At 42.1% G+C, this 27,453-nt stretch overlaps 1 protein-coding gene across 3 annotated transcripts in view; it reads right to left on the bottom strand.

Moving 5' to 3' along the window:
* The window catches only part of LOC119785595 (RIMS-binding protein 2), a 98,252-nt gene that overhangs the window by 13,809 nt on the left and 56,990 nt on the right, over window positions 1-27,453 (bottom strand). Inside the window, exons 2-19 of one of the 3 annotated variants that reach the window (XM_038288322.1) lie at window positions 27,319-27,441; window positions 27,092-27,196; window positions 26,843-26,893; window positions 22,842-23,022; window positions 20,879-20,983; window positions 20,282-20,484; window positions 14,847-14,953; window positions 14,649-14,758; window positions 13,693-14,568; window positions 11,608-11,634; window positions 11,309-11,460; window positions 10,721-11,197; window positions 10,247-10,624; window positions 7,121-7,267; window positions 6,085-6,873; window positions 4,673-4,775; window positions 2,048-2,184; window positions 1,789-1,957 (exon numbers count right to left, since the gene is read on the bottom strand). In XM_038288322.1, the coding sequence (XP_038144250.1) occupies window positions 1,789-1,957; window positions 2,048-2,184; window positions 4,673-4,775; window positions 6,085-6,873; window positions 7,121-7,267; window positions 10,247-10,624; window positions 10,721-11,197; window positions 11,309-11,460; window positions 11,608-11,634; window positions 13,693-14,568; window positions 14,649-14,758; window positions 14,847-14,953; window positions 20,282-20,484; window positions 20,879-20,983; window positions 22,842-23,022; window positions 26,843-26,893; window positions 27,092-27,193 (4,114 nt within the window). In that variant the 5' untranslated portion in view covers window positions 27,194-27,196; window positions 27,319-27,441. Of the gene's footprint in view, window positions 1-1,788; window positions 1,958-2,047; window positions 2,185-4,672; window positions 4,776-6,084; window positions 6,874-7,120; window positions 7,268-10,246; window positions 10,625-10,720; window positions 11,198-11,308; window positions 11,461-11,607; window positions 11,635-13,692; window positions 14,569-14,648; window positions 14,759-14,846; window positions 14,954-20,281; window positions 20,485-20,878; window positions 20,984-22,841; window positions 23,023-26,190; window positions 26,224-26,842; window positions 26,894-27,091; window positions 27,197-27,318; window positions 27,442-27,453 lie in introns of all 3 variants that reach the window. The other 2 variants (XM_038288323.1, XM_038288324.1) reach the window with 2 other exon arrangements.

The following is a 27,453-nucleotide window of genomic DNA, read 5'->3' on the forward strand; positions in this document are numbered from 1 at the left end:
AGCAATCCAGTGAATAAATAGAGATCAGTGGGACCAACCTGTAAATGCTTGGAAGCTGAAACCACAATCCTTCCCCTCTGTTCAGCGATGGCTTCACTGAAAACAAAAGACTCCAACAACCCAGGAGAAGGACGATTTGCATCCAACTTGGAATGTTCTTAGGAGGGTGAACCTCAAAACATTAGAGCTCAAACTGCAGATCGCTTCAGTACAAGCAACAGAATTAACAAAGACTCCTGGATAGCTGTCAAAATGTTTATGGAGAATCTGAGCGAACATCTGGTTGCCTCCGATTCAAGCCTGTTTTATGGTTGCTAAGATAACACCATTGTCTGCAGATCTCAAGCAGAGCTACCCTCCGTACCATCATCATCCTCAACACTGCTCACTTATGTAATTATAGGCTTTAGCTTTACTGCTTTCACTGTAAATACAGGGAGCTTTAAGTGAGCTTCTGATTTCTGAGGAGCATTTCCAAGTTGACAAAACAAATGCTTATGCTAGCTTTAATGTCAGGTTGTCTCACCTTATGCAGTTATAAAAATGGCTGAAAAAGGCTTCTTGGAAACAGGATATTTATAACTCAGGAAAACAGGAAGTGATCAGTAAAGATGGACTGATTACGTTTTCAATAGATTTACAGGAAGTGTTTTAACTGGGGGGGCTAGACCTATGACTTCCATATTTACTGCTAAATATTGACCTGAACTGTTTCTAAAGCCCCATTTACACTACCCTCTGAAACCGATCCGTGTCGAGTTCGGACCGAGTTTGGATCTGCTAACTATGCCGAGTTTGGTTCCTTACGACCGTTTACACAGTTTACACGTTTAGGACAGTTCCTCACCTTCTAGTGACGATCTGTGGTAATACTGCTCTCTAGTCGGGTTGAAGGAGGGAATCAAGCAAATCAGAATGGTGGCGCCCGTAACTTTCAGGAAGTTATGCTTGGTTATAATTGTGATATTTCGTTGTTTGTGGAGAGTCAGGCGAAGAAAGCAGCGTTTGGTGAATTTATTTAACTGAGTCGGCTTTTGGGAAGCGGATACGACAAACAATAATCTAATCAGGCCTTACAGACGCAGGAAACAACAACAGACGTTGAGGTCCATCACACTGCTAAGCAGATTCATCGCTGGAGTTTGTGTGGCAAGGTAGGGAGGCTAGTATTTTATGAATGTCTTAAATTTCATGATTATGGAGGCTGACTGTAGGAGATGGCTCGGTCTACTCATGCACTCTTTGTTATCTGAGAACTGAGCCAGAACTGAGCTGCGCCAAGCTCTACTGTTGAACTAGCACTAGTTTAGCGATGTTCCGTTGTGTCTGGCACGGTCTGGTTCAGTTTGCGTGCCATTTACACTCAAAAGTTATCTCTGTTACCGTGCTCGGACCTTTCTCGGCACGGTTTCAAGAGGGTAGTGTAAATAGGGCATTAGACGTCTAGTTAAGCTAACACTTTGGTCAAAGGTTAGTGTTGCTTTAAAAACACTGGATTTTAGTGACTAGATGTAGTAGAGCAGCTGGATTATTCTAACATCTTCATAGTGAGGTTCTACTACTGCAGTAAGAGATACAATTATTTCCAAACATTTTTCTACACATCCTAATCCAAGTGACGCCAAAGAGGGATCTTTATGCCCCGTTTTCTTCTTGAATCTGAAATATTTATGGAACCATTTTCACTTACCACTTCAACATGGAAAGCAGGGACTTTATGGAATGTTTTACAGTTAACATCATCATACAACTGGTGTGGAATCAGGTTTTCTGCCCGTTCTCACATACCGATCTTCTCCATGGAGGTAGCTGTGGAAAGGAAGCCTTGCTGCAGTAGCTGCTGCTGGGTCTCCTCATCCTCCACCTGGATCTCAGACACCATGTTACACGGAACGTAGCCCAGGCGGCCACCCGTCTCCCCCCGGTAGAACCCATCCGCGTCTTTATCTCCATAAACCTACATGAAAGAGGGTGAAATAAGCTAATTTGCAATATGCTGGATCAAACTTCATTTAAACAGTTTAAAATAACAAGGATGCATCCTTACTTTGATGATCTGTCCTTCATTAAAGGGCAGCTCCTCCTCCGCAGCATCAGGATTGGGAGACATGGTGACAGGGTCGTATGGAAAAAGGGCCACAAAGAGGCGCACGCCACTGTCTCCTTTCATCTTTGGTGATTCACCTGGAGGAAGTCAGTCACATTAATTAACAATTATTAACCAATGATACAATATGATCCCAAGATTTAAGAAAAAAAAAGAAGATTAATAGAATCAGACCCCCATTTTGATGAACCACAGCTATAATGCTAACTTTCTTGGGTAACTCAAAACAGTGAAATCCTTCATTACATAGAATAGTATTCTTCAATCATTTCTTTCATTTTGCGTCATCGGATGAAGGTGCACAGTTGAAAAGGTTGCACTGCTGCAAAAAACCGACCCTAATTCCCGAAAGATCTTAATAAATTCCAAGCTGCTTCCCTCTGCAGCCTACAGGTTCAAAAGTAGCAAGACTGAACTGAAAACAGGTCCACCTGTTTCTAATAAAGATCTATATAGTGTTTCTAATAAAAAGAGAAACCTGGGTCAACAATTTAAACATTTCAATGCCATGCTATACTGATGTAGTATGAGTAGTATAGCAGTAATATGAGATCTAAGTTTTTTTTCTGTATTCATTTTATATTCCTTATATAGGTTTATTAGTGGTTCCTAGAATTTCTGAAAGTAGAATGGGAGGCAGATCTTTAGTTATCAGGCTCCTCTCCTGTGGAACCATCTACCAGTTTTAGTCCATGAAGCAGACAACCTTTCTATTTTTTAGGCTAGGCTTAAAACGTTCCTTTTTGATAAAGCTTATAGTAAGAGTGGTTCATGTTATCCTGAGCTATCTCTATAGTTATGCTGCTATAGGCTTAGACTGCTGGAGGACATACAGTAGGGACCCCTTTTTCATCATTCTGCGTCATTCTACTCTATTCTCTCATTCTGCAGTATTTGTTGGTTCAATCTCTAACTTTTAATGTTAATATACCTTGATAAACATTGCTGCAGACCCCTGTGATAAACTATTTCTTTTCAAGCCGGAGCCACATAGCTATTTGATCATTATTTTTTCTAACATAGAAAGTATATATAGATCAGTGCCTCTATGCTTCCTTTATGTGTCTGCTTCTCTCTCCTTGAACCCCAGTCGGCCTCAGCAGAAGGCCGCTCACACACAGTCTGGTTCTGCTAGAGGTTTCTTCCTGTTATAAGGGAGTTTTTCCTCACTACTGTCGCTGCATGCATCCTTTGTGTAAGGGATTGCTGTAGAGTCCACAACAAAATGCCAACCAATATCTACGGTTGCCACATGTTCGTTCAGGAGGAGTGAATCATGCCGCTGTGTGTCTTTAGATAGAAAACCTTGAACCAATCCGACTGGATGATCTCATCAGATGGACCAATATGTTTCTCCAGGACTTTTTTACTATTACAATATATACCAAATTGATGTTTTACATTCAATTAGTGCAAAAACACACTCTTTTGATTATGTTCTTTTTTATTTTTATTTTTACAGTGTCCTGTCTGGCAATGTGGCAATAGGAATAATTGTCTTGATGCCAAAAAGAGACCAACAGATTTTGCTTTCACAAGTGGAGCAGTACGGCTATTGCCATAGTGTTCCGCTTGATTAATGCATATAAATAGCTTTATTATAATTCATGCAGGGAGTATCACAGATTTTATGGACATTGCAATGTAAGTAGAACAGGAAAGGAAAAACAGAAAAAAAGAGAAAAGATGAAAGAAAGAGGAGATAAAAGGAGATAATGATGATGTTCTAATCTATTAGGCAGAACCTGGTGAACACATTAGCTGGTTTGCACCGAAACCCTGGAGATATTTTAAGCTCTTTTGCACCTCCCCCCAGCGCTAACCTCAATGCTGCTATGAGCCAAGTTGGCCCAGTGCTTGTCCTCAAAACAGGTAATCAAGCTAAACCACTGATACTAAGCTGTGTGAGCTCTGTGACAAACGTGCACTTAGTCCTCATCTGCAGCCCAGCAAAGGAGAAAAACAACATTTGACCAAAACTTTGCAATCAAACTGCTGCCTTCACAGTACAGTTAAAAGGCGTTTAATCGCTCAACACGCCCCATATCATGCAAAAAGAGTTTTTGTCTTGGCAACACAGGAGGATAATACATCAGTGTGGCTCTGGGCTTTTCAAAGCTGAAGTCAAAGGACAGAAAGGTAAGAAGCTGCGGTTGAGCTTAAGGTGCTCACCTTATTTGGGAGAATCAACCCATCTGTAGCAAGAGACACTAACAAACGACTTTCACATCCTCACACATCTTTGAGCAAAAAGCCCGGAACTTCTTTCTGCCCCCTTCCGCTATATGCACACGTGTCAAACATTGCACAGCCATGCCGCTCGCTGGGCCACCAAACATTTTTAGGATCGGTCAATCCGGGGGTTCAGACTGAGCGCGAAGTGAGGGAGGGCAATGTGGAGGAGGAGGAGGGGGGCGTTCATGTCTTTAAAGCAAGCCTTAATGCACAAGGTACTAATCCGACAACCTTGATGTGAGAGGGGAACCAGGAGAGCGTCAGGATCGCCACAAACTCTTCCACTGAAACCAGGAAGACAAAGGCAAAAAGGAGGGAGTAGCCTCTGACCTTTGTACTGCCTGGCATGGGGGCTCATCGCTTTAGAGGACGGCTCTGCCTGGCCAGCCCTGGACGGGCCTGCTGCCACAGCTGGAGGGATTTGGCTGGGCACCTGTTCAAGAGGAAAAAGAAGAAAAAAAAAATAGCATTCAGCACAAAAAAAGGTGTTAACCAGACAGAGGGGGGGAGGGGGGCAGCACTGGGGATGAGATGTTTACTGCAGGTACAGATCAGTAAAAAGTTACACTTCATAGCTCCCCTATGGTTTCAGTTTTGTTCAATATGACAGCAGAGAAAACAGCATTATGTAGCACGGGATATTGTAGCGCTGCCCCTCTCCAACCCGTTGCTGAGCTGTTCTGGTCAGCTGGCTTAAAGCGGGCTAATTCGCTCCGACCTTGTTAATCAGAAAGACAACTTCAGAACTTTTGAAATAATTTTCCTAAATGAGTACGAGAATCAGACTTTTTCAAATAAAAATGTGTGCGTCGGTGTCTTCAGCTAAAAGCTGCAGGAAAATCCAGAGAAGTTAGAGAGCTATAGTTTCTCTTTGTTTTTCATGAGCCAGAAAAGCAGAGCACAGAGCGCCGTCCATAAAGCTCAGATTTGGTTCTCTTTCTGTGTTGATGTTAATCCTGGTAGGATGCTAACGTTAGCAAAGCCTTGCTATCACTACGCCCATCTATTCTCTACGAAAAGGCCGATTCCGACAATCAGAAACTGACCTCCAGGCAGACAGTAAGTGCTGCTGCTTGTATAACTTTTAACCTCTTGTGTTAAAGTGCATAAAACGGTGATAAACAAACAATGGCTAAACAAAACTATGCTGCCAAAAATACACATAAATGAACACGCACACAGACGGACCAAATTCATTAAAAACTTCTATAAAGAGGTCTGAATGAGCTCTATTTAAATGTTTCTTCTCATAAAAACAATAAAACATGAATTTAAAGACAATTTCAAAAGGATTCTGCAAGGCGATTGAGTCCTATTTATTTGTGTAACAAAATAAACAAAGGAATAATGTTTTAGGTAAGGATAGCATGGCAGTAATCCTCAATATACTACATTATTTCAAAACAAATGCTACTTCCAAGCATTTGATTGTTTATATTTCTGTGTTTCTATTTTAAACCTACAAAAACAAAAATTTAGATGAAGAAGAAAAAAAATTAATATTTCATACGCTGACAAAAATGAAGGATTTCTTTTGTTAGAAAAAACCTAAGTATGTATGCTGAGGAGAGTTTGAAAGCAGCAGAAATTGAGCGATCAGAAGAGAAGGAGGGACTCAACAGAAACCTAAAGCCTGTTTCAAAGGAGAGCTGAAGGGAGCAGAGAGGTTAGGTGCTACGGCGTTACAGGGAGAGCGTAGGGCGGGGGACGACACAGATCACATCCACTGCAGCTATGTTTACCGCTGATTCGGCCTTCGGCTCTCTGCGGTGAGCAGCTTTGTGCTCCCCCTGAGCGCCCTCCAGCCACCACTCAGAGCTCATCTGCTCCACCACCACCTCCCCTTGGCTGTAAGCCACCGGCTCTTCGTTGTCCGTGCCGTACTCCACGTCGATCTCCATCCTACGACCAATGGGGGACTTCAGAGTACGTACCGTTTTGCTAACTGGGTAGGGTCTTGGCGGGGTAGGGCCATGGTCGGGGTTTTCCATGGCGGCGGCGGCAGCCATCTGGCTCCTGAGCATGGCCTCCCTTCTAAGGCGGTCCCCTAGCCCTTTGAGCAGCGCTGTCTCTTTGATAGAGGGGGTACGTTTGGGTGGACAGTGGGCTGAGACTTGCCTGCCGCTGGAACTCTCATACAAACTCGCGCTTTCATCTTCAGGATAATTGACGGTGTCCACAGTGTCGACGTAGTGCACCCTGTGCTGCATCTTCGGTTTAACCTGCGGCGTTTCCTGCCTGACAGAGGGCTCTTTGGTTGGGGGTTTGGGATCTCTGTTGAAGTGGTGGTGGTGAGAGGGGCGGTGCGAGTGATGCAGGGGAGCATGATGGAGGTGCTCAGAATCTCTGGGATGAATGGACCCGGGTCTAGGCTTGCTGCGGTGGAGTAAAAGCTCTTCCTGACTGCTGTCCTCCTCCTCCGTCACCTCGGCGATGCTGAACAGCTGTTTACACTGTGGCACCTGAGGAGGCAACTTAAGGATCCTCTCCAGAACGTCTTCATCGCTGTCTGGTGTCTCCAGTCTGCGTGACTGCAGAGTGTTTCACGGAATCAGAAGCGGAGCGATAAAGGTTTCGGTTTAAACAGTCGACGTTATCCGAGGCACAAACATACGTTCAGTCATGCAAGGAAAAAAAAGAGAAAAAAGAGAGGAAACACAAAACAACAAAAATGATTAAAAAATAAGAAAAATGAAACAGAAATTAGAAGTGAACCTCACTAAAAGAAGCAGAAGCTGCAGAGACCATGCAGACAGAGGCAGGCATTCATTTATTTACCCTGTTGGCTCCTACAGTGTACCCCCTGGACTGAGATTCTCCAGAGTACAGGTCCTCCTCCTCTTCCTCCAGGATATCTGACAGATCAGAGCGGCTGTTGTTGGCATGGTAGTCACTGTGAGGCTCCACCAGCCCTCTGCTATAACTCTGAAGGCAAACAGCAGCACCTCAGTTAATCAAATGAAAGTCATCTACTGTATATTTACTGCCTCATAACGGTAGGACTCCTTCACCTCTAATGATCCCAACAAAGACAAAGATGAGTTCACCCGAATCAGCTTTTATTTGTTGCATATTTTTTGTAGGCTTGGTCCTTTTAAACTTATAGGTCATAGCTATAAAGTATTACCGTATTTTCGTGACTATAAGGCGCATATAAACGTCTTTTTTCCCCCTCAAAATGTGCGGTGCGCCCTATAGAGCGGTGCGCCCTATGTGTGTTGTTACTGCGGACGTTTGAGACCACCATGAAAACGTTAAAGGGGGAAGTGTAGGCGTGGATTTTGTATAAAAGAACAGGTAGGTGCTTTATGCAGAACTCCTCATCTCCTCATTGAGGAGATGATGAAAGAGTGGCTGAAGGAGGTGAATGTAAGGAGACCAGGTGGTTTTTTCCACGCATCACCATCACTGTTAATCTGTGACTCATGCGTGCCCATCTCACAGCCGATGTGAAAAACATGGTGAAACAAATGAACGCTGTGCTTGCTGTTATTCCGGGAGATCTGAAAAAGGAACTTCAACCGCTCGCCATCGGTGCGAACCGGCCGTTCAAAGTAATGCTACGTTCACACCGGACGCAGCAAGAGCAGCAAAATCACGTCTGCTGCTTCATTTTTGCTGCTTGTACCAGTTAGTTCTGACGTGCGGCTGAAGCTGCTTTGCTGCTCTGGCTGTGCGGTAAAAAAGTGTGTCTGATGCGCGTTGGGCGGAGCTACTCTATCCTTTCTTTGCCCTGCAGCTATATTTGCTGTGATCAGTGGGATCATGTACCGGTATATAAAACCCACGCCCTATAACCCGCTGCGCCTTATGTGTGTGTTAAATACAGTAATGGCACACATAACTGAGACTGCGCCTTTTAGTACGGTGCGCCGTATGGTCGTGAAAATACGGTATGTGTTCGGAAAGTTATAGATTCGAGGAATGTTTAGAGTGGAGGAGAATAAATGCGTCAAATATTTGTAGATGAAAATGTAATTTATAATTTTGATGGAATTAAAATATACAAATATTTACTTCTGGTTAGTATTTTAGTATCAAAGGATTCTACAGTATACCGATAGGAATAGAAGGTTCATATGGGAATCAGGAATTGGAGAAAATAAAATGGCTTCTTCAACATTAGAGGTTGCTGTTTTTGATTTGAAAAGTGTGGAGTTAGGAAGCTGAGATGGAGGCATTTCTTGCAAAAAAAAAGAAAGGTTTGAATTTATTTAACGTCCTCAGACGGAGAGTTAGAGCTCTGACTGAGGCAACCTCAGTACATACATTCATTCTCAAACTTGAACAAAAGGAGGAAAAACAACTTTTTTTCATAAAGGCCATTCCCTGCTAGGTTAATATATCTTTCACTGGCCAGATGGATCTTCTAAAAACAACAGTCTTCCACTTCATGCCATGAAGGAAGCTGTGTAACTCATTCTTTATCTCTCATGACCTTCGTTTGGAGCAGGTGAGGCTAAAAACAGACATACCTCAACATTTTTTACTCCACAACAGGTAAGTAAAATGTTTGTTAATGTGAAAACTAGTTAGCGGACATGGCAACTGGTAGAGACGGAGAGAGGATGAGTACGCCACTTACTGGCTGGGAGGAGTTCACCTGCAACTCCCACCTTTAAAAGCTGCCACTGATGAAATTGATAAAGGGATTATGAGGTTTTGACAGCATCAGGTTGTTATTAAGACTCAAAGTCCTCCTCTTAACAAACCACATACTTAGGCTGGGTAAATAATTGCATTTTCAATATAATTGCAATTTTAAAAAACGCAATTTTCAATCGCAGAGGTGCTGATTTTTAATCACACTATAATTAACATGAGTAAGACACAAAATTTCTCCCTACAGCACTTCAGATGGAGGAAAAATGCTTGAAGTGGGTTAATCCCCACTCAAAAAGGTAGAGATCCATGTATGCAAGTAGAATTTTTTTTTTTTTACGGCACTAGTGGCTCGTTTCTTGGACAGTAGGCTGACAGGAGAAGGGGGGTGACATGCAGCAAAGCCTTTGTTTTTTTTTCTGAAAGCTTGGCTGCAAAGGAAAATCAAAAAAAAATCACAATGACAAGTTTGGTTAGAAAACATTGCGATTCGGTGTGCTGCTTTGGTGAAGCAATGGTTAGCGTGCACTAGAGACTGACATTTTTTTCGGGAATCCCACGGGTCACGGATTCCCGTGGGATTCCCGTGGGATGGGAGTCAGTATCAGTAACGATCACGTGATTGGGACGGTACAGGATTAAACATTAACGGCAGCAGACGGGAGCGGGACCAAACCAATAGTAACTAAAAGAAACTAGGCTCGATGCCAAAAAATAAAATAAAATAGAAAGAAAAAAAATCCAGTACTGGCGCCTCCATTTTGTAGTTTTTTTCCTTGAAGCCTACACTATAATGCGAGTCAAAAAAAACTACATGACCCAAAAACCAACAGTGCTTCCGCTCTGAGTTTTTCATCCACGCTCAAAAACAAGAATGGGAGTGGTGCAGGAGCGGGAGACTGAATGGGAGTGGGAGTAATTTCACCAGGAGTGGGATGGGACAGGATTTAGATTTCTACTCTGGCCCGGGATTGGGACGGGACACAATTTTTTTCTGTGGGAGTGGGACGGGACAGGAGTGAAAATCCACTCCTGTGTCAGTCTCTAGCGTGCACGACCCGTCTACAGAGGCTGTGGCCGACCTGGGTTCCAATTCGCCTGTGGTTCTTTACTGCATGTCTCTCTCCCTCTCTTTTACCCCCTTTACCATCAACCTACTTTGCAATAATGAGCCACTAGTGCTAAAACAAAAAAGCAATAAAAAAATAATCCCTATTTAGACTTTTGGCAAAATCATTCAGTCTACCACATATGGCAGGATCACCTCCTGATAATCATTGGAAAATCGACACGCCGGCGTACCTGCTGCCTGCTGCAGTACGATGGTTCTTGGTCTTGCCTCAGGAACTCCTCAATGGACACCAGGCGAGTGTTCTCCATTTCCTCTTCCACCTCCGACTCCAGCGGTGAGGTGCTGGGTGGTCGCAGGACGTTGGTGCTCTGTGGGTTCAGGAGGTCGACGATCGGGGCTTTAGGTGGACTCGGGACGCGCTCAGGGGTCCCGAGCTTGGCACAGGGGTCCTCGATGAACTCTGTGATGGATGGGAAAGGACGTATTGTTCCGGGGCTGTCCGTGTCTCTGCGTAGATCCAACACCGGCGCTGGTGCCGCATCTGGAGGAGGTGTCGCCAGTGCTGGAGATGGCTGAGGAGCTGTGTTGATGGGGCAGGCCACATTCACCTACAGAGATAAATCATCACAACATCAAGACTTCATTCAGTCAAATAGAGTTTTATTCCCCTTCCAGCTACTAAAAGATGTCAGGCTGAGCATTACCACTGGAGGACTGGGGGGGGCCACTGGTAATGTGGCCTCGCAGACAGTCAAGGCAGCAGCAGAGTAGGGGTCGGCCCAGGCCTTCACATAGGAGGCAGATGCCAGGTGATCTTGGGCGTGGTGAGCCTGAGGCAGGTTGGCAGCAGCCTCCGCTGCAGGACCCGGCCTGTGTGGGCCTGATGGCAGAGAGCTGGGCGGCACAGAGACTTTGGCAGCAGGGTTTCCATAGAAGGATGGAGGGGGCAGGGTATTGCGAGCTACAGAGCTGCAGGGGAGGTGTGGCACAACTGGGGCGGTTGGAGTAGGGCCTGCCATGACAGCAGCCAGCCTGGAGGGCACGTTTACTGGAAAAGAGTCGCAGGATTCCCCATGAGCAGACATGGTGCGGACAGTGAGCTCCTGAGCTGCCTGGAGGGACTGGATCTGAGAGGGGCCCAGCAGAGCGCTTCCAGCTGTAGGGGAAGCCACCTCCAAGACCTTCCATAGCACAACAACACAAACACATTATAGAAGCCTTCACTTATACCAAGAAAAACACATCAACATGTGTTCTGATGATTATAAATCCCTCTTAAAATGTGAGCTTGCCTTCTTCCTGTCCGCGTATATAGTGTATCCGGTGACACGGACTCCGTTAGAGGTGCCAGCAGCATCTATAGTGACCGGCAGCCAGCTGATTAACGCGATCCCAGGAGAGGGGCCGGGCTCCAGCTGTACGTCCAGCGGGGCATCAGGGGGACCTGCAGCCATTAAAAACATTACACCACAGGAAGCAGCCAATCTATATGCAGGTTGCATTTCTATACTAACACAGGACAACACAGCAGGAGTAGGACTCTAGGAAGCTGCCAACTATCTACCTAAATGCATGAGAAGGATCCAGATACCTGAACTCCCAGAGTGTGGGCTGGAAACTGAAGCAAATGTGAAATAATTATTTTAAGAAACTGGTTTTATAATTTAGGGCCATACAGATACAAATCACTCTGACATCAGTTTGTTCCAATATTGTTGCAGCAAAGAAGATATTTTATAAATCTAAATGAGAAAAACAATACATGAAGCTTTAAAAAACATTTCAATCAAATGTTCTCAGATCTTTTTTTTCCTCATTTTCTTTCAAACAAATGTCTCCCTTTTTTATTTTTTCTCAAATGTTACCTTTCAGATTTTCTTTTTAACGGATTTTATATGTACAGTAGAATGTTTGATTTCTGTTTTGAGTTCCACAAATTGCAGGCCTTTTTTTTTTAATTGCGTTCTGCAGATCACATTCTCTTCATCTCTCGGGGATTTTCTCTAGAGCGAGGATGCATTTCTGTTGGTCAACAATGACATCAGCAAACAAACACTCTCATTGGTTAATGTGTGTCATGAGCGAGCAGTTTTGGTTGAATTGATCTGAGACTTTAAAAACAATTCAATTCAAAAACTAAATTTGACAAACAGAATTTGGAAAAGCAAATATATAAATATAAAATCTATTTTTTTTTATGGAGGACCAGGAGAGTCACTGAAAAAGAAATGCAACCTGTTTAAATATAAATCTCACATTATACAATTAGAAGTCCAATTTAAAAGTGTTTTGTAATTTCCAATTTGAAATGAAATTATTCAAGTAATTGTAAATTGCATTTATTAATCCATTACAAAATGCTGCAACTTGAAAAAGTCTTTTCAAATCCCATTTCTAAATGGAGATTTACCAATCATCATTCATAAATACCTTTCCTCATCAAACGGTTCCATTTTTTATTTTTCACCTTGCATTTTCAAATCATTCTTACAGCTGTCTCTTTTTACTTTATCCATTCCATTAAGTATTTCTATAAACCTTCTTCTGCTCTGTAAACACACTGAAAACCAAGTTCAGTTAATAGCCTAATTTACACTACCCTTGGAAAACTGATCCATGCTGAGACCGGTCCGAGCTCGGATCAGTTAACCAGGCCGAGCTCGGTTCTGACGACCGTTTACACATCACACTATCTCGGTTCCTCGACTCCTCGTGACGATCTGCGGTATTACTGCCAGTATTGAAGGAGGAAATCAAGCATTTGGTGGCGGTAATGCACCAAAAGTTGTTTGCCAACCGCCATAAAACACAACAAGAAGAAGACGAAGAAGGAGGCAATCAAGCAAATCAAAATGGCGGCGCCCATCACATTCAGTAAGTTATGCTTGATTATTATTGCTGTACTTCGGTGTTATCATTTAAAATGCCATTATTTAAAATGTTGCGTGGATTATGATTGTTGTTTATAGTTGAAGAAGAAGTTGTTCTTCTTCTATTTCTGGAAGGGCATTACCGCCAACTACTGGAATGGAGTGTGAATCGCGATGTGCAGCCAGATGGAGATGACGTGTTCTGCTCATGCGCTCTTGTTATCAGAGAACCGAGTCAGGGAAAGACCGAGCCGAGCCCACCGCTGGAACTGGTCTGCAGTTATCTCGGTTCGGTTGTGTCTAGCTCGGTTCAGTTCAGTTTGCTTTCCATTTACACACGATAAGTTCTCAGTTACTGAGCTCGGACCGGTCTCAGCACGGTTTTTCAAGGGTATAAATAAGGATGATAGGGAAACATATTTCTAATCAGGTTCTAATCAGTTGTTGTTTCTACATCCCCATTTGGAAAGAGTTCAAACACATTTTGCAGTATTTAATAACGGATTAAAGCATTTAATTTACATTTTTTCTTTAATAACTTAATTTAAGCTGTTAAAACCAGACTATTAACCTTATGATTGAAGCATTCAGTTAGAAACTGCTTTTTCTCTCTCCTGGTCCTCCATTTCTGAATTATGTAATTACTTCAGAGTGGGGTTAGTTCGTCCAAAAAAAGAAAAAAAAAAAAAGGACCCAAAAAGCAGAATAAATTCTTCACCTGGATCAAACGTTGGATAGACCAGCTCTGCATATTAAATCAAATGATTAGTGGTGGAAAAAAAACAGAAAATGTTTGAAGTCCTGACCTGCCATTAGTGTGCTGAAAGTAATGGTGGCGCTCCTGTGTTCCCGCCGCTCCACAGGCAGCTCCCAGGGCGTCCGGTGCGGCCGCGCCTCCACTTTGACTGCGTACTGCAGGCTGGGCTGGAGGTTGTTGAGGCACAGCGAGTAGCAGCCGGCCTTCACCAGCTCGCACTCCTCGTCGTTCAAGGACACAATGTGCACGTAGTTACTGTTGCTGGGCAGCCAGGTCAGGCTGGCAGATGTGGCGGTAACTCTGTCCACGCGCAGCTGCGTCGGCGCCACGCTGACGTCCCGGCCGACCAGCATGCTGCAGCGGAGCTGGTCCGACAGGCCTTTCTCCGTGAGGCTTTGGACCGACACCCGGTAGGCTTTGAGGTTAATGTCCAGCCGCTCCAGCACCGCTTTGGTCTGGGCGCCGAATGGCACATTCAGACGCAGCTCCTGGTCTACGTACACATTGTAGCTCCACACGTTTCCCCACCCGGCCGGCACCAATGGCGGATCCCAGCCAATGATGATGCTCTTGGCGAGCTGCTTGATGAGGGTAAGTTTGCGTGGGTAAGGCACAACGTCCACTCCTACCTCCTCCAAATCCAAGTCCAGGCCGTTGGTGAGGGGGGCGGGGACAGACAAGGCCGACGCTGAATCTGAGAGGGTCGAGGCGGGGCCGGAGGCTGCCGGGGCCTCCGTCCTCTCCAAGGTGCTGACGCCCACCTGGAGGTGACGCTGGTGGCTGGCACTGTGCAAGCTGCTGTCTAGCAGGGAGTTGTGGGACACGTCCCCAGTCTCAGGGTGCTGAGCGCTCATTACGTCGTCGTCTGACACACGCTCCACAAAGTTGGAGGGAACCAGCCCTCTCCGCCCATCGATCAGCTCACCTGGGCACATCAAAATATTAAACATCAAGTAGAAATAGCAGGAACATTAGGCGGCTGAAACAGGTAAAGATCATAGTTACCTTCATAGAAGCCGTCATCATCCATGTCTCCGTAAACATAGATGTATTCCCCAGCAGTCAGCGGTAGCTCGACCTCAGGGTTGTCGTTTGGACCATCATATGGATTATAACTGTTCCAGGTGAAAAGAGCTCAGTGCTCAAAATGAATCCCTTCAAGCTATTTATATTCAAATAAACTGGGTTTAATTCAACAATTACCTGTATCTGGCAATAAACACCTGAAGCTTCGCCGCTCCCCGGCTGGCCGTGTACGGTGCCGGGGCCACATCGACGTCCAGGTCCTCCACTTCACTGGCAGTGTCCACCTGAGGTGGCAGGGATCCAACAAATCAGTTTTAACATGAGAAAAAGCAAATAAGGAAAAAAAAGCCATCCTTCCAGCATCTTATCATACTGCTAAGTCCTCCCCAGCAGGAGGTGGAGGGGTGGTTAATGACCTTTAAGTGGTCCTGCAGGTGGCGAAGAAACCCCTACCAAAAGTACCTCACAGTAGCATGTAGCCACCTTAGCAGGCCTATGGCGGCCATGGAGAGAGAATTCCTCCACCCCTCCAAAGAAGCACCAAAGGTAAACCTCCTCATCACCCTTCATCTGCTTATCCGTATAAATCGTGAAAAGCTGTTGCTGTTTAGAGGATTCACCCAAGAATTCATTTTTCCGAAATTAGAAGTAACTTGTTGAAAAGTTTCAGAGGCAGGTTCTATCTTATATCAGAGATCTGATCATTCCTTATGGTCCTAACAGAGCTCTTCAATCTCAATATGCAGGTTTTCTAGTTGTTCCTAGAATTTCTAAAAGTAGAAAGGGAGGCACATCCTTTAGTTGTCAAGCTCCAACTACCGGTTTTAGTCTGTGAGGCAGACATTCTGTCTGCTTTCCAAACTAGAGTTAAACTTTTCTTTATGATGAAGCTTATAGATGGAGTGACTCAGGTTATCCTGAGCTATATTTATTGTTATGCTGCTATATGTTTAGACTGCTGGAGGACATAGGGACCACTTTTTATTATTCTGCTTCATTCTATCTCTATTCTCCCATTCTGCAGTATTGGTTAGTTCAACCTCTAATTTTATGCTCTCTCTGCTTTTTCTAATCATAGTAGCTTCATCTGGTTTGTTCCTGTTTGTCTTTGACACCATCGTTGACAGAAATATCCACCGAGCTGCTGCCATCAACACCACCAGTTGTAGATGATGGTGCTGGGCCTGCTTTTCAGTGCTTAGTCTTCTTTCTCTCCTATACATAGCTATGTGCTCAACTTTTACTGTGACTGACTGGATGTGCTTCATGTTATTCCTTTGACATGAAAACTGGCTCTGAGCTTGTCAGTGTGAATATTTATTTCCTAGAGAGAGCCATTTGTGAAACTAGCTTGAGGGGAAACATGCATTTCAATCCGATGGTTCTGAAGTACAGGATTTGGTTTTCTGTCATTTCTACAGGATTGGAAGAAGTTACAGGTCGATATTTAACAGCTTGTAGACATTAGGTTGAGGGTTGAAAAACCTAAAATAGGTAGAATATTGAATGCTTCACAAGTGTCAGTTCTGGCATATGAAGTAAATCACTTTCATGCACTTTTCACTGAAGGATCACTAGCGTGTTTACATTAAGCCTGATAGGGAGAAGGCGGTCATTGTTTTTGCACAAGTCTTAGCAGATTATGGAAACATTGTGATATAATCCATAGGTGAAGATTCCTGTAAGGTGGCTAGGGGGTTGAGGTGATGCAAGGAGAAACAGGGACAGTTAATTACATAAAAAATGTGACATAAATAATGGAGAAAAAAAACCCTGCCATGCTTAGAAAAATTAAGAATTACCTCGTTTTATCATAAAGTTTGCATAAAGACCAGATAAACAGAGACATATATATATTTTTCAGTTTGTTTTATGTTGTTAAGTATTTTGAAAATCTAAACCTTCAGGACTTAACAGGGTAAGGGTATTGTACCGGCACAACTTTTTATTTTCTAAAGCTTTGATTACTGACCTCATATTGATACTGACCCAATATGATATCAGCAGGAATCATTTATACATTTATTACTTATTTTGCATTGCAGCATGTATGTGCAAGATGCACACATTGTTTGCATTAAAATCAATAAAAATTAACAAAGCTTGGAACATTTAGCAAGTTCAGTAGAGCTGGTTATTTTTGAAAAGGACAATGATATATACTAGCCGCCAGGTAGAGATAAAACTGTTACTCTGCTGAATCACACCACTCCATTTCCTATAAGACATCTGCATATTCAGGTGTACATATATACAGGTTATCTAGATAAAGTGTGGCAAAAAAACAGCATGGTGGTTTAGAGGTGCCTGCAAAGGAAACCACCGCCGTTGACTGTATGTGATATTGTGCAGAGTGAGTTACAGGATGTGAAGCAATGACGATAAACAGGACGAAAACATAAAATGAGTTTATTTTCGAGGTTAACAAATTAATCTTTTCAGGACTAATTAAAGCCTGAACAGACTCGGCCTATACCACTATTATTTATACTTACACTGCAAAACGTTATCAAAAAAAAGAATACAAATTTCTTAACTGAAGTGTATTTACACTTCATTTCAGTGGGTAATTGGATAAGTATTTTGGCCCTTAGAATAATACAATTATGTGCACTGCACTTAGATACAATAATGGATTTTTTATCTCATTTTAAAAGCAAAAATTGTATTTCATTGGAATATAATACTACCGTACTTATATCAAATCAAATAGACTTTAGGATTTTCTTATTTTTAATTTACCTTTTGCAGAGTAAAGCGAAGGCAATTTTCTTAATATGTCACATTTGCATGAAAAGACAAGTCTAAGTGCTGGACGTTAGAAGAAACAGGGCTTTAGTTTGTAACATATAAATAAAGAGATTTAAAATGTAAAATAAGATGATAATATATATACATATTAAAAAAAGAAGTTGGACAAAAATTGAATTAATAATTTTTACATAGCTCATTAAATTCCATTGATGGATGATGGAAGCCCATGACACCACATCTGCCGAAACAGCACGAGAACTTGTAACCCGAATCATTCATGGAAAATAAGCCACAGGCTTATAGATGCATCTGCCCTAAACTACTGAGGTGTCAGTCTGCTCATCAAACAATGTTTTAGTCATAAGGCTTCAAAATAAAAAGGCTATTTTAAGTGAATTTTTTCAGTAAAAACTCACTAAATGTCCCTGTAGTCTTTTTTTATGCAGGTGACGGTTTGAGCACTTTTACAGTTTTCTGTTTATTCCAGATTAGTGTAGCATAAGAACTAAAGCTGCTTCTGCATGTTTGGCTTGGTTCTGGATGGTTGATCTACTGACAACAAGTCAGTATTTATTTTGGAGCTAAGCCATTCAGTGATTTACAGACTAAAAGAAGTGTTTTAAAGTCTATTCTATAAGAAACGGGGAGTCAATGCAAGGAGTTTAGAACTGGGCTGATGTGGTCACCTTCCTCGGTTTTAGTGAGGATGATAGCAGCATCATTCTGGATCAGCTGCAGCTGTTTGATCCACTTTTTAAACCGACCTGGGAAAACACCACTACTATAGATTAAGGTATGAATCAGTCCTGCTTAGACATCAGTCCTTTAACCTAGGAGAAGTTCTTCCGGTGATTGAAGGCTGACTTTGTTCCTGTCTTTATGAGCCTCCGAATATTCAGGTCTGAGTCCATAACTACACCCATATTTAGAGCCTGATAGGTGGTTTCTTGCTGCATTAACTGAAGCTTTGTGCTAACTTATAAACTCTGCATTTAGTCCAAAACTATTACTTCAGTTTTCTTTTTATTTATCAGAAGAAAAAATTGGCACATCCACGCAGAGATTTCTTCTATGCGTTTACCCAGAGCTTTAATGGGTTCACATTCACCTGGTGAGTGCGGAATATAAAGCTGTGATAGCTTATTTTGTTTATAAAAACCTGATTTAGGGAGAGTATGTAGATAGTGAATACGCCCTAATATAAACCCTTTAGACCTGATTTAGCATATTAACATTTATAAAATGTATTTTTACAAGTATAAAAAACTACAGCAAATTGTCTTTGACATTAAAGTGGAGAAAATATAAACTTTGGTTCAAAATAAAGTTGAAGAAATGAGTTAAAGCTCTAGGATGAACAAATACTCCCATCTTAAATCAGTCACTAATCAAACTGATGTCTCAATATAAATAAACATAATAAGAGAAGCTGTATTCATAGTTCTCTGGGGAGATAATCATTCCCAGCTACTACTATATAACCTTCATAATCCACAGTGCAGAGTGGATTATCTCACTAAATATGAGCTTTGGGGGCTGAAGGGTGAGTAGATAAACGGACCAACGACATGCAGGAACAGAGGCAGACTCCTTAGATCCGCATTCAGGCTGCAGACCCTAAATATTCATCTTATGTTTGTGTGCAGAAGAAGCCAGGGTTCAGTGCTTGTATCCAATGATAGGCAGGTTTAAGGAGTTTTTTTTCTAATCCAATAAATCCATGGAAAACAACATGACTGTGCAGAAATAAAGACAGAGGAAGATCTGCAGCCTTGATATAAATATATTCGAATGAAAGCAAATGTTACAGGTCCATTTCATTTAGCTTTCTAATTTCTAATTCAAAAAGAGTTTTAAGTTGTGCATTTTACAGTGTATTTAAGGCGGTAGTGTCTGACTTTTTATCTGCAAAAATGAAGTATTGGTTTCATAAATTCATATTCTGCAAGAGACTAATAGAAGTTTCGAATGAGTAATTAAATATAGATATATATAAGTGGCAGCACATCCAATTAAACACGGCATGTTACATCATATTAGTTGATTACAGTAGCTGAAAGAGGACAAACTTGCTAGGCTTCAGCGCTTTAACTGTATATAAAAGACGTGCTGTCAGAATAGACAGTGGACCGTTCTAGTAGCTGTTTTCTAATGAAATGGAGGAGCATGCATACTCTTTAAAGAGCTAGAGGGAAGAGAAACCAGTAGAATATCTTACTACTGAATTGTAACGAAACAGTTTAAAATTACCTACATTTACTAAAAATGCCCAAACCTGCCTGTGAAAAAGAATAAATTTTAGTTCTTGCAGTTTTCACCACAAACCTGAGAAACGCTTAATATTCAGTTTCAGCTGCTAAAAAGAGTAGCAGGAAATCCCCAACAGCCGGAACGGCTTTCACTCCCAGCACTGTGGGCCACTGCTATGCAGAGGGGACTGCCACAGACACAAAAGTTTAGTAGGATCACAATCCTAATAAGTCATTTTTTTCAACTCATCAATGCCAATAAAGCAAAGATGATCTCTTGATTGTAAAGAAAAGAACAAAGAACATAAAGAACCGGAGCATTGAGCATTCAGCTTCCAGAGCGTTTGACTTTGAAAAGCACAGGGGTCTAAGTTGAGGTGCCATTTTGAAAATGCACATGGTGTGACCGTTATAGAGCAGCAACATGCAGTTAGGTGCCTTGCCAGAGGGTAAATTTACATGGCAGAGTTTCATTCCCTCCAGGTTGTTGCACAGGTGGAATAAACAGTCATAGCTTAAACCCATCTAATAATCTGAACCAGTTGTATTTGTCATCAAATATCTTTTCTGGTCTTTTAGTTTCACACATCATGAGGAGTTAAAAGGTACCTCGTGTGTTGGGCTTGATTTGTGCGGGCTGAGGTGGGTGTCAGATTTGGGGGTGAGGTGCGCGGCTTCCGACTTGGAAGAAGAGCCTGACTTGCTGACGCTGATGCTGGGCAGCTCTCGGTGCTTGGTGACAGGTGAGCGCTCCACCCTAGAGAGTCCAGCAGCGTGCGGCGTGGACCCCCGGCGTAAAGCAGCAGCCACATCTAAGAGAGGGAGAGAACACTTGGTGAACCCGGTTGTCTCTGACCTGTCTGGATGGCATGCAGGCAGCTCAAAGATGGCTGATTAATACGGTGGAGGGTGAGAAAAAAAAAAAAAAAGATCCCGTGTCCATCTGTCTGAGGTCGTAGGTCATGCTACCTCATGTCGCCATGTATCACACCAGCAGCGTTAAGGGGCTTAACCGCCTCTAGGCTCAGACGTTTTAAAGATCGGGCAGCGATTCTGGCCGCCATGTGATGATGAGAAACAAGTACAAGCCCGGGTATATCTGAGTGGTAACCATGGCGATGCAGGGTGAGATGACAGATCAGAGCATGCCGGGTTTAGGTGACAGTGGTCAACACAGAGCATGATCCAGAGAGACGGAGGGCGTACCGAGGGGGTCGTCACCCTCCGGGCAGGAGAGAGGGTCACCTCCCTCGAGACTCCAGAAGGCTATTTCCCCCAGAGACACCATGTCCAGTGTGACACCAGAGCCGTCTAAAACACAGAGAGCGCAGCAGAAAGAGACAGACAGCTCCTCAGGAGATCTGCTGATTTCAGGCTGGAATTCATGTTAGAAAAACTTTTTTACAAACATCCCTTTAGATGCAAAAAAAAAAAACGTAAATGAAAAATAAAATAAAAATATCCAAAAACCTCAGGAAGCATTTGAATGAGTCTTTACCCTTAAAATACAACAAGAGTAAAAAAAAATAGAAATAAATAAAAATAACAAGAGGTTCTAATTTTCATTTTTTCTATGGTTTTGGCGTAATCCCTGCTCCTAGTATATAGTTCTTTAGCTAGGTTTATGACTGTATACTTCGATTAACTATTATTCAACTACTAAATTAGTTGAAAATGTTTTTCATAATCAATTAATCGTGTTTAATCAAAAAATTTTCAGCTCTAATCTTTACTACAGTTTAATAGTTTTTTTTATTTCTCTTGCAGTTCTTTTTTTTTAACAAACCCTTTATTTAGTTTGAGGTTTAGCCTTTAGACTTCTTCATATCTTTACTCTTAAGATAGGTGTCTGTGTTGTAAACTGTTTCTAAACAATAGGAAACAGGAAAGACACTGAGCCTGGAGGTTTTCTCCTGTTCAAAGGGAGCTTTTTCTCTCCACTGTCGCAACAAGCATGCTTGGTGTAAGGGATTGCTTTCGAGTCAATGCAATTAACTGGTTTTCCTTGGATAGTAAACTTTGAACCAATTTGACTGGATGATCTAGTTGAATTGTAAAGTGCCTTAAGATTACATGTGTTGTGAATTGGCGCTATAGAAATAAACGGAATAAAAAATGAAACTTAAAGTATACAAATCACAAAATAACTGCTTTTACATTGATTTAAACCTCAGGGCATTAAGAAACTTCCAGAAGAATGTTTTGTAAAGGTCTTCACACCATTTCATGCATTTTCAGAAACAAACTATAGTCTATATAATGCAACAGAGTAGTATCTTGGCATAAGGTGGCTGCTAAATGATGCAGAGCATTTTTAATACTTCTACTAATAAAAACATCTGGTTCATACATATCTGTTTTAGCCCTAAATAAAACCCTGAGCAACTAACTATCCTCATGCTCTGTTAATCAGTGAATAATTCAGTCTCTCTATGAATCCCGCTTAGCATTCACAAGAGAACTAATCATGTAGACAGAGGATTGCTGTGAAAAGATCAGAGGAAAGTAGTGGAAAAGGTTTGAAGCACAGCTTGGTTAGATCACAATAACTCCAACATCACATAACTGTCAACTGACTGCCTGAACTCTGGAGCAGGTGCAGAGATCCACAGTAAAGGAGGGAGACGTTGTGAGCAGGACAACTATATGCTTCTCAATGCAAAATTCAACGTAATGCATGATAAAACAATTAGCACTTCACATCTTTATTTCTATGACGAGGTATGGAGGTGGCATCATGATGTTGAGGGGTTGATTTCGTTCAGCAGGGATAGAGAGTTTAGTTGGAACTTCTGAGATAGAAAGAGATCCAGGATGATGCCCAGTTAGAGGCGGGAAAGCTGTTAGTAGGTCTGAGCCAACCTAAAGCTTCTGCAAAGCTACTTCAACTAATTTCATAAGCTAGTGCAACATGGTTCATAGAGGTGTTGGCTTAAATGGGCCTAAAAATAGCAGCAGATTCTTATTTGTAAAATATTTTTCTGACACTTTAAAATAATACTATACATTGATTTGGTCTATCAGATAAAATCCCCCAAAAATACATTGCGGCTTGCAAAGGTCGTATCAAAGACCTCGAGGAGGTGAATCGGTATAAATTCTTTTGAAATATTAAACAAACAAATCAGTTATCAATAATGATTAAAACCGCGCAAAGCCAGCTCCTCACCTCGTTCAGTAGTCAGGCCCACTCCGTTGGTCAGAACTGAGAGGCCCGGGTTGTTGAGGAGCGTAGAACTGGCCAGGTCCACTTTGGAGGCCTGCAGTCGGAACTTCTCCAGCTCCTGGGACAGCAGGCCAAACTGCTCACTCTGACTGCGACATTTCTCCTCCAGCTCTCGTACCTTTGACTTCATGCAACATGGAGACATTTAAGGAAAAGGCGTGAACAGGGAGTGAACGCAAATGTTTCAGCATCATTAGGTGGGGCCTTCATGTCATGATAGTAAATAAAACAAAAGGGAACATCAATTTAAATCTGTTGTTTTAAGGATCCAACACTACAAAAGTGACTGAAAGTACAACTCTGCATACATCACATTTTGTTACTCTGCATATCTCTTGTTCTTTAACACTTTCTGTCACTTCCAACAGCAAAACTGACTGTATTTTATTCTCTGTTTAACAGACCAACACAAAGTAAAGCACAACTGTAAAATGAAAGCTAAATGATACAAGGCTTAATTTGTATTTTTTGGGGAGGAAAAACAAAAACCCCTAAAGAAATATGGAGAGTGTCTGGATTCAGCTTTAAAATCTCCTCCTATTTCAGTTACAGCCTCTCATCCAAAAACAGAAATCTTAATCCAAGCTTTATTTTCATCACATCTTTATTTTTGTAAAGCACTTTATATGTTTGACTAAAACCTTCCTGGACTGGCAGAGGTCTCTGAAGAACACTGCTGCTGGGCTCCTGACCGGATCTTCATGTAGCTCCAATTTAAATGCGACTTGCCTGGCTTCCAGATTGTCATAGAATCCATTTTAAGATTTTGGTTTTGATTTGGCGAGCATTGCACGGACAGACACCAATTTATATCGCTGAACTTTTACATCAGGGCCTTAAGGCTGTGTGATGTAGACCTGCAGATTTAGCCTTGATAAGCCAAACTAAATGTGAGATTAAATGTGTATTTTAGTCTGGCCCTGATGAATCAGACAGTGGAAGATTGTTGATGAGAACAACCCGATGTTTTTCAAACCATGTCTGTTCCTATTGGCAAACGCTCTGAACAATGAGCGCAACTGAATGTGACGTAGTAAGCGCGACAGAAAGCTGGTCAAACAGCCTGTCGGTAAAACGGCAAAGACGTCCTTAAAAATGAAATAGTGTAGAGCCTCTTCCTGCTCACATTTTAACAAAAACCCCAGGTCTAACCCTTCCAAAACTGATTCCAAAGCTGAGTCAAACGAGAGCTGTTCAATAGTTGTTACCATCTTCCTTGTTGTGCTTTCTCCAGTGTCGCGCAGCTTTGTCGTCATGCCCTCTAAAACCCGCCCTCTTTGCATCCAGAAATTAAAAACACATCTCTGCGTTGTGATTGGCCCACTAGTTCTAGGGCCTGGATCATTGATCGAGGCTAGACCAAACGCAGGCAAAAATTATTTTGGCCGCTGGCGGGTGGGGATAGCTTACTAGGCTACTTCCGAATGTCTCCTATACAAAAAAAAAAAAAACTAATGCCTGTTTTTTTTTTTTTTTTTTCTGGGTCATTTAGAACGGCCTAGACTCTAGGATTAGTTTTGGGCTTTGACTAGGCCACGTTCCTGCTGTACGCACAGTTATCCTGCTGGAATCTGTTTATCCATCCATCTTCAAATCTAAACTAAACTCTACTCATAAAGCACTACCCCATAGCATGATGCTGCTACCACCATAGTTTTCACTTTTGGTATATTTTTTTTTTACTGAAATGTGGCCTAAACGGATCTCTGACCCGTTCCAATCTGAGCCGTTAACCTCTGCAGCTCTTTTAAAGCTATTTTATTAAGGGGCATCAAACTAAAGGGGTAGGAACCGACAAAGATGGCAAATAATTTTTAGGTAAATTAAAACATGGATCATTTTCTTTCACTTTATGATTATTGTCTACTTTGTGTTGATATATCAAACAGACGTATCGGATAAAATACAAGGAAGTTTATGATTTTAACAGGAAAAATAATCATTTTTAAAAAGCTATAGTATGAACACTTTATGAAGGTCCTGTGAATATCAGTGCTCTGCAGAAACCTTTAGTTTTTTCAATGTCCACTTTTTTTAGGTGAATTTTACTCAGTTTATTCAAACCGGACAGTTCTGGTCAGCAGATAAGCTAAGAAATAAAGAAGGTTTCTGCAGAACAGACACAAACACAGGTGAGAAACACCTTTAGAATCGTTGGGAAGTAGAAGTAGTAGAGGGCAATAGGAGGAGTGAGAGAGATATGGTAGAAAAGGGGAAATTCAGTCAGGAAACCTTTAAAAGATCAACATTTAACTCATTGCTTTTTTCTTCAACCCACATAAAATCAGTGAGCAGGGAGGTTGTTTGCTATAGCTTTGTAGGGGATGGGGGTGTTGAGGGGGATACACAGCTCAACTCCAGTTTCTATAAGTGGCTGATTTAACTTCCGGTTGTGGTGGGAGTTTTTAAACAGACTGGTCTGACAAAAGCTGCAGGCTGAAACTGTCTGAACAACATTTCCTGTCATCTCTCACCTACACAGTGGTTTAGCTACAGGACTGCCAGAAACACCTTCTAAAGCTTGAGGGAAAAACACAACCTGTGAGAAACAATAATCTGTTTTGTTGCCTACATGGAGCAAGATGAGCAAATATGATAAATGTGGTGAAATGTTCTCAGTTCAAACTGTGTCACAGATCTGTTTCTGGCCTGGGGTGATTGGCCTGATTTAAACAAGGCTTTAGTAAGCAGACACTGCAAATCAAGTCGCTAGAAGCACTAGAAACTACGAGGTCCATGTGTATCGTGGTGAGGGGATTAAACTAAAGCAGCCCAGCTAGGTTTTTTTAATTCAATGAGCCACATGGAGGTTAAGGAAGGGAAACGATTGATCCAAGGAGGGCAGAAAGTACCTGCATGCAGTCCAGTGTGCTCTGGTTAGCAGCAAGAAAGCAAAGGACAAACCAGAGGTTCATAAAAAACAAACACGTGCGTCAGACAAATAAAAAAAAAGGATTCTGGAAGGATAAAAATGTATTTTAGTCAGGCAGAAGAAGCAGAAGTTTGAGTCCAGGTCAGCAGCCAGAATCACTAGAATGTCTCTCGGCCCTCAGGAGCCAACATCTGCCTTTCTAATAAAAGCAAATGTTCTTGCTAATCTTCTTGAAAACATGTTTTTTCCAGCAGACTGGGGGGAAAGGCCTGCGCATCGAGTCTACGCTCTCTGCAGGACGGAGACTTTCTCCTGTGATGCTTTGAGTTTGAAATAAAGAGACAGAAATCGAGAGGAGCCAGGAAGGAGGAAGTGAGCCGTTTAACAAAAAAAAAAAAAACAGGAGCAAATATACTCTACCAGCTCCCTCCGCAGCACGAGCTCAGTCAATGCCTAAAATAAAACACATACTTCTTTAGGGAAACAAAAAAAGGAATCTCTAAACAAAATGCACCGCATGTACTGAAGCTTGATGCTGACGACAACTTAGCATCAAGTGTCACATGACGAAGCAAAGAGAACAAAAAGCTCTCAAAAGGATTTTTTTTTCTTGCTTCAAATTTAAAACCACTAGCCAATCAGACGGGGTGTTAAACTGCTGCTGTCTGGTTTGGGTTATTCTTATTTTGGAGCCCAGAGGCAGCATGAAAGTCAACAAGCAACAGAGAAAACAACTGTTCAAACCGTTCTCCTCTTTCGACATCAAAAGCAGCAGCTTCTCTGAAATGTTTTTAAAGCAAAAACCTGTTCTTTTTGCTTAATATGAGCCAGCTCTTATTTAATCATTTATATATCAGACTTTATTGCATCTAAGTGGAGGGTTTAGATAAAAAAAAAAACAACAGGGAGGTCTCTTATAAAACTGTAGGAACGTCTCTTTAATATAATTTTTCCTGCACATTCTGTTACAGTTCACCTCTTATAAGCACCTCAGGGGTTTTTAGTGAGAGTAGAAGTGCTGCATGATATTTAAAATGTTTATTTGGGTTCATAACGAGTGCAGGAAACTCACCTCCAGCATCTGAACCACTCCTTCATGTTCCCTCTTGGCAAATAACTGAGCCTAATAAGTAAAAAGACATAAATGTTGGTCAATAGTTAGTAGGGCAATTTGCAGCACAGAGAGCTACGCTGATGAAAAACTTTTATTGTGCCCTAAGGTTGCCTCCTGCTGGTCAAAACAGCCCGTTGTACCAGAACACAATGAGGGCCTGTTAATTATGCTGCTATGGAGACAAACTTTTGTTCCTGAGGTTCTCACCCGCTGCAACCTTTTGATCTCATCCTGCTTGAACTTAAGGATAGCCAGTGCCTGCTCATGCTCCAACTCCAGCTGCTGCCTTCGCTCGGCGACCTCTCGCATATGCTGTCATGGAAAAAAAACATGACAAGACACAAACCCAACCCCAAAATAAAATAAAAGAATGTTTGAATAAATGAGAAATATAATTGGTTTTGAAGCGAAGTTTGGCATGTGTAATGAAATACCTTTAGGACCTGCTCTAGGTTCTCCAGTTTGGCACGGAGTTTCTGGTTCTCTTCGAGAACTGAATTGTGTTGAGCGGTCACTTCAGAGAGATCTTCCCTCAGCTCCTCATTCTCAGCCCGATCCTGAGAGACAGA

The sequence above is a fragment of the Cyprinodon tularosa genome, unplaced genomic scaffold (genome assembly GCF_016077235.1).
Source record: "Cyprinodon tularosa strain WSP-4 unplaced genomic scaffold, ASM1607723v1 ctg251, whole genome shotgun sequence".
NCBI classification, from domain to species: domain Eukaryota; kingdom Metazoa; phylum Chordata; class Actinopteri; order Cyprinodontiformes; family Cyprinodontidae; genus Cyprinodon; species Cyprinodon tularosa.